Source organism: Durio zibethinus, chromosome 10 (assembly GCF_047325235.1).
Source record: "Durio zibethinus cultivar Kanyao isolate XHJ-2024 chromosome 10, ASM4732523v1, whole genome shotgun sequence".
In the NCBI taxonomy this organism is placed as follows: Eukaryota; Viridiplantae; Streptophyta; class Magnoliopsida; order Malvales; family Malvaceae; genus Durio; species Durio zibethinus.
The window spans coordinates 25,915,945-25,923,362 of record NC_143171.1 but is presented as its reverse complement, the minus strand read 5'-3'; the positions used below and the strand labels follow the sequence as shown (position 1 = coordinate 25,923,362).

Here is a 7,418-nt window from a genome sequence, read left to right as displayed (position 1 = left end):
ACACTTTCCCTACAACTAGATTTAATCGTCCGTGAATTTGTATAATGAAAAAAACTAATAATTTATATATTTATATTGTATTTTATATAAAAATTTTATGTGAATTTTATTAAATTTGTATATAATTTTTATTAAAATTTTATATCGTTTCATATTTATATTTTTTATATTATTAATTGTATTTTAAATTATTAAATTTACTTACAACACTAGTCAATTGCTAAAACAATTCACAACTTGTTGCTGGACCAGCTTAAATGAGTACTGATATAACAGGGTATGATTTGTATTCACATACCAGCATGAATTAAGATGGGACAATGACAAAAAATGAAATCATTGTGATATGGGGTCAGAATCACGCATTCAGCGGAGCAGAACAAGCTGGAAAACCGACATGAGTCAATTTCATCAGCGAACTGAAGACTCTAACATCAGATCTACTCCTCACATTACAAGATGAGGTCACCTTCAAAATCAAACATAGGAACCCAGATTCAAGACAAATGGTGAACATGTGATATTTCCTTTCCTCTTCAGAGTTAAAGCAAGAAATCATGCATCAAATTGAAAGATACAAAAATTCAAAATCTTCGCTTATAAATACTACATTTACACATCTAACATGCTAAAATCGGGGCAGGACTAGATTCTAAGTCATTGTACAGTTGTGTGTACTAGACTGGTATGAAACAGAAAGACTATTATTTTATGCAAGAACAAAGGATGGGAAGAGAGGCTACTAAAAGGGTGTTATTTGAAACTTAAGTTTCTGTTTGTTTGTTACCATGGCTTCCCAGATCAGCTGCTGCTTGAGCTGCACGGCTTAACTTGCCAGAAACCCAAAGCGCTCCCTTGGCAAAATAGCTGCTATTGACTGCAGCATTGGCAGCTGCTACAGCAGTTCTCCCAGCAAAAGTTGCTGCCATTACAGCTGCAGTCCCAGTAACTAATGCAACAGATTTGGTGATGTCTGAAACATGAAACTTCTCATCTACTGATTTCACAGTTTCCATGCTAGTGTTGATCTTATCAGTTAAGCCAATTCTATTGCTAAGCTCAGCAACCTTGGCTGCTGCAGTAGCTGAGACCCGATAGGAATCATCAAGTTCTTTGGCCTTGATAAGAGCATCTTTGCCCAAAACAAATCCCTTGGCTAGCATTGTTTTGACAATAGTCACGGCTTCTCCAGGAGTAGAAACAAATTGGTCCATATGAGTGACCTGCTAAAATTATGGATGGTTTAGCTTGATAACTGACAGAGAGCAACTGAAACGACGAAGTGCAATACCATTATCCTTTACATGCAAAATCATTCTAAGAAACAATTCATCAAATTATCGGAAGCATGTGAGAGAATTAACTTGGATTACTCGTTATGCTAAGCAAGTAGATATAATAATCAATTGAGCCATTAGGAAAAATTCTTAGATATGATCAGTAATTAAATAAGAAAAAGGCATATTAAGAAACAAAGAATGACAACTAGTATCGATACCAAATAGAAATATTCTATTTACATGAAGTTAATAAATAATTAGGCAAGTTTTGTTTTTGGTCATAGAAAAGCAAAAATGTTCCCATGACCCATGTTGCTCTTCGTTCTGACCAGCAAAACTAAGACAAATCAAGCAAAACAGTAGATAAGACCGCTGCAGAGACATCAGATGATCCCAACTTGTGGATAGTTCCAAATTTCTTCATCATGCCAAAAATCATCTTGCATTATATACCATTCCCTAATTATGAATCTAGGAGCAGATTAAGATAGTAACCTCAGAATGTAAATAATCTTGAGAGAACAACAACTTATTACGGTCTTCAACACTTATATTAACTTAATATCTGCTCTTCATATTTTGATACACAACAAATTGAAGATATACCAACCAATCATGAAGTAACTGTTTAATCTCACAAAATTCAAGATGTACCAACCATGGAATTTCTAAAGGCAACTGAGAAAAATATCAAAATCACACACTCATGTTGGTGTCCCTTACTGAGAGTCCAATAAGTAACATGTGCTTATCGGGGGTAGTGAACCAAGAATCAACTTGCTGTCCTCATTAATGAAATTAATGCATACCGTTGAGCTAGTATCCTCTTCAGTCTTCCATGAAGAACCATCCCAAGGATATCCATCATCTATGTATGAACCCCACCTCGATATGCACACAGACTGATCAACGATTGTAGCTCCCTGATACGTGAAAATTTGGGCAATAATGAGAGAAACAATAGCTACAAAATATGAGGAAGGTAGGGTCATGATGTTAAGTTGCTAAAGTTCAATGACATCCCTGCAATCTTGAGTTCAGAGAACATTCAAACAGCATAGAAAATAAACTAAAATAATCGAAGAATTAAGGAGTCATCCCCCCTCCTCTTTCTTTTTCTGTGTCTGTGCTGAACAAATAAAGAAATCATCAGTCATCACTAGTCAACTCAATTAAAGGAAAATTTAGAGGAAGAAGATACCATACATCAGGATGCTAATGAGATTTTCTGTATTGATTGAAAAAGGAAAGAGATTAAGAGATTATCTTAAAAATTATCTTTCTCAATTAGAAATTGAAAGAACAAGTCTCATTTTCATTTAGTCTCCATACCAGAAGTCACTAGTTCCTCAAGAAATCAATTAGATCGACATCTTCATTCATAATTTTAATCTTCTTTCCAAATATTTACCCATTTGTGACAACAACCTCACCTGTGTTTCATAAAACCAAAAGGACAACAGCAAGTTTTTCCAATAAGGAAATGTTTGGAAGTTAGTTAATCAGAAATGTTTATTAATATCTAATAATTTATTGTCTGATATAAGTCACTAAACGGTGCACATTACCAGTTATACAAATTTAAAGAGAAGCAATCGCTTCTAGGATAAGTTACATGAAGCTGATGCACCAAAACTTATACCAGGTCCCTGGATAGATAAGGCCATTCAAAAAAAGTTCTAAAGTCTTAACGGACACACAGGATGTTGATATTGTAACATTATCTATGTGGTTCTGCTAAAGTCAAATTGCAGGAACTAGATGAATATCAGATGAGTTGCAGCATTACTTGGAAGCCTATTTATCGGTTAGATAAGATGATATGCATATCAGAGTTAATACATTTCGTGCATACAGGATGTAATGGTCACATATCAAAACCAAAACAAACATACTGAGGAAAGAAGAGGATCCAGACCATCCAGGTAGCAAAAACAACTCACTCAGAAGTTTTTTTTTTCTTTTTTTTCTTTTTTTCAGAAAAGAAATGACAGTCATTTCCCTCTCCAGAAGTATGAATCAGAGCTTACACTGAGTAAGACGGCAGTTTCCAGTGAATAAGCATCTTTAAATGTCACATAAGCTGTACATGCATATTCCCCACATCTGTTTTCAGTAAAGAAAGCAGTTCTCTTCATTAAAGCATGAATTTGAAGAAATAATAGAATCAAAGAGATCATGCAAAACAAGTATGACACCACTCCAATAATGAGCAGCCAGTCACATTTGCATGATATTCACATGAGCACTCCAGAACCTACTTCTATCAGTGTCAGCATCAAATTACTCATATCTTAGGTTTAAATGAATGATAAAGTATAAGCAATTATTCATCAGCTAATCACATCACACTAAGGCATACCTACAAAAGAAGTGGAAAGATTCTGTTAAAGAAAAAGTAAAATTAAACAGCTTGATTATGGTAAACTTTCATTAGTGCAAGAAATATGTCACAGGCAAGGAAAAACGGCGCTTAAATTTGTACATATTGTGGAGTCATATTCATATAACTGGGCAGATTCTGTTAAAGAGATTGATTTCCATATTTAAACAGATCGAAAGCACCAAGTATCTAACAAGAAAGCATTTCAGACAAAAGAACTCCTCACTTTTGACTTTTCCTAAAAGATTTGTAAACAATGAGTAAAATTAAACAGCTTTATTATAAAACCCTCCTTGATTCAAGAAACCTGTCACAAGAAAGGAAAAAGGAGCAAGCTGCTAAGTTACATTTGTACAAATTATGGGAATCATAACCTGAAGAAGTTCTACTAAAAAAGATTGATATTCCATAAAAATCAAGATTGAGATTATTAAGTATCCAAAAACAAAATCATTTCAGATAAATGACTTCATAGCTTTTGACTTTTTTTCTGAAACAACCAATGAACAATAAGTTAAAACAAGTTTACAAGTGCACAATAAATTTGAACAAAAACATGAAAATCCACCACAATAAATTTGAACAAAATCATGAAAATAAACTATCATGGAGTGTAATTTGTGGTACATATTCAGGACCAAAAACTGAGTAGCGAAAGACTACCTGATAATTTCAACATGCTCAATTGCACCGCAGTAAGCAAAAAAGTTACAAACATCCTTCTCTGTAGCTTTTGGAGATAAGCTTGTAATTTCAGCAATGTAACCTCCAGGGTACATTGTCTTAAAATTTCACTGAGATAAAGCCAGCCAGAAAGAACCTATTTGAAGGTATTTAAATAAAATTTTAGAAGCCAACTTTAGGGAAGGTAGCTTGATAATGCAGAAATCATCTTTGTTCATTCAACACTTTATAATGCTGAAACCATTGCAATTCCGTGGACAAGGCCATTTGTTTTGGAGAAATAGCTAAGATAAGGATAATGTCAGAAAGAGAAAACAGGCTTTATCATCTCCGGGAAGAGTTACTTTTGGATGATTCTAAGGTCAATAATCCTCAGTAGTCCCTAGCTCTTACCCATCCTTGCATAGGTACAAAATGAAAGCCAAAAAAATCCCTGAATACTTCTAAAATCCAATGAAAATACCATGCTGTTATTATTGTAGCTCGATTTTCTAGTATTGACTAGCCTTATTTGAACATTAACATACTCAAATTGCCATTACTACAATGCCAAAGCTATTTACCAAGTGGAGTTAAAACTCAGTAATCCCAAGCAAGGTGCCTTAATCTACTCCAGATCTACTTTAATGCACCAAAAAAAAAAAAATCTTAGTTCAAGTCAAAGGTAATAAAAGGGACGAGCCTTGGGGACAGCCATAGCACATACAATCCTCCATTGCAAACAGTTTAACTGGCTTTCATCGTAAGGAACAATGCAGGTCATACAATGCAAGCGTGAAAAAAGATTATCAAACTTTTTGGCTTAAAGTGCGAAAAAGGGCTCAACTGACATTAAAGATTACAACTTAATCAGTACTTAACCATAAAAAACATACATTAAAAAATTCAATTTTCAAGCATCCTATCAAACTTTTTGGCTTAAAGTGCTAAAAAGGGCTCAACTGACATTAAAGATTACAACTTAATCAGTACTTAACCATAAAAAAAAATATACATTAAAGAATTCAGTTTTGAAGCATCCTTTAGATTAGAGAAACAACAATCCTCATGATATTACATTGGAAATGGGGTACCAGGAAGGGGAAAACCAGGAAAAAGGAAAGAATTAAGAAGAAAAAAATGATCATAGCTGATCAATAATGGGAGTCAACAATGAGTGAAACAACCAAAAAATTTTCACCGAATATCAATGTAAAGGCCTGAATTTCCAACTACCAATCAAAGAACTCGAAGAAACATGGTTACTAATTGTCATAAACATGCTTGGAATTGATTATTTGGTAAGCATATATTGATTGGCATTCTGGAAACACCTGAATTATAGTGAAAACCCAGATAGACAAAAAGGAAAAGTGAACTCATTAAAGCTTAAAGAGTGCAAAAAGTCGAGAAAAAACTGATAAAATAAGCTGAAAAGGAGAACTGGGTATCATTGAATTTGCATGAAAAAAGAAGAAAAATGAAAAAAAAAGAAAAAGAAAAAGAAATGATACTATTACATACCTGTTGTTATTGATCTGATGATTAAGAGCTTAAGCATTATCAGAAAGAAGGGAAAGAGACGGAACAGAAGGGACAGCAAACCAACTTAAGCCCTCTCTGCCGACTAGGTAAGGTGATCTTACCAGATGGCTACAACCCCGCTCTCATTAATGGCACGTGCATGTTAAACAAGAGAGAAATGTTTTTTTCTATAAATAAAAATTTCAATTTATAATATTATTTTTTAAAAGGGATATGTAAACAACTGCTATTCAACATTTATTAAACTTTGGAAAAAAAAAAAAAAACCCTTTATCAAACTCTAGAGAATTAATTTATTGTTTCATCATTGTTTCTTTGATGAACTTAATGAAAATTAATGAAAAAATATATTTTTTTGAAATAACATTTTAAGGAACACTGATAAATTACTCTTAAAATTGCTATTCCAAATGATTTAGATTAGATCATATTTAATTTGATTATATGATTAATGCATAATAATTGATTTGATTTTAAGTTAAAAGTTTCTTTAAAATAGAATTAGTTTGAATCAAATTTTATCCATTTAATTTGTTTGGATTTTAAAAATTATTTTTTTAATTTTTTGTTTATTTTTATATTTTTAAAATTTAAATAAATTTAGATATAAAATAATTATTTTTATTTAAAAACTTTAAATTTTATATAGAAATTAACATTTTCTATAAAAAATAAATTTGATTCTATTTAGATATTTTTATATTTCATTTCAAAATTTGAAAATTAATTTGAATTAAATTAAAATATTTTAATATATGAATAGAATAAAAAACTTAATTCAAATCAAATTAAACACATTATTATTTTGAATTAATTTTCGAATTTCTCAAATTTTTTTTAGTCTCAAGGGTGGCCGTGCTGATCAAATATATATATGCAATTTGTATTTTGTATTGGGTTGTAGTAGCATTATTCTTTAAATGGCGCGTGATGTCAATTTCTTCAAAGGAGCGTTAACGGGTTTCCCCCATATTTTGTTGAACTGAATTACCATCATAGCCTCGTGGCTTGATTTCTGCCATTCCATTGGCGGGGAATCTACTTTGGGCACGCAACGCACACCAGCAAGACGTTACTCTTTACATCTTGAATTTAATATGTAGGTTGGCCCAAGATTTCTTCATAGTCCAAAATCCCCTTTTTTTTTTTTTTTTTTTTTTCTACAAAGTTTTTTTTAAAATTTTTTTTAACATAAAGAAATAATATTTTTTATATAATTTTAGCAAAAATATATGATGGTTATTAGTTTTGGCATATATATATATATATATATGAATTTATATTTGATATATTATTAATATATAAATATTATATATTATCAATACAATAATATCCCATAAAAATTATTTTTAGATATATTTTTACAATTAAGTATATTTTTTTAAGATTTTAAAATTTTAAAATTAATTTTTTATGAAAATTATTATATGATTAATTGATAATATATAATATTTATATATCGATAATATATTAAATATAAATTTTTTATATATAATTTTTTTTTAAAAAATTTATTACTAAAAAAAGCCATCATTAGAATAAGACAA

General features: G+C 31.1%; 1 protein-coding gene across 6 annotated transcripts; it reads right to left on the bottom strand.

Moving 5' to 3' along the window:
- Positions 1 to 496: 496 nt before the first annotated feature.
- Positions 497 to 6,009, bottom strand: LOC111293156 (binding partner of ACD11 1-like). Of its 6 annotated transcripts, XM_022885925.2 has the most exons (6): positions 5,851 to 5,922; positions 4,911 to 4,965; positions 4,327 to 4,483; positions 3,311 to 3,386; positions 2,090 to 2,203; positions 497 to 1,226 (listed from the first exon to the last, which is right to left on the bottom strand). In XM_022885925.2, exons 3-6 carry the CDS (start codon positions 4,440 to 4,442, stop codon positions 765 to 767), a joined length of 768 nt encoding a protein of 255 aa, XP_022741660.2. In that variant the 5' UTR covers positions 4,443 to 4,483; positions 4,911 to 4,965; positions 5,851 to 5,922; the 3' UTR covers positions 497 to 764. The 6 variants fall into 6 exon arrangements, with proteins under 6 accessions (XP_022741660.2, XP_022741659.2, XP_022741661.2 ...); XM_022885924.2 differs by lacking the exon at positions 4,911 to 4,965 and having other exon boundaries at positions 5,851 to 6,009; XM_022885926.2 differs by lacking the exon at positions 4,911 to 4,965 and having other exon boundaries at positions 497 to 1,223; positions 5,851 to 6,009.
- Positions 6,010 to 7,418: the final 1,409 nt, after the last annotated feature.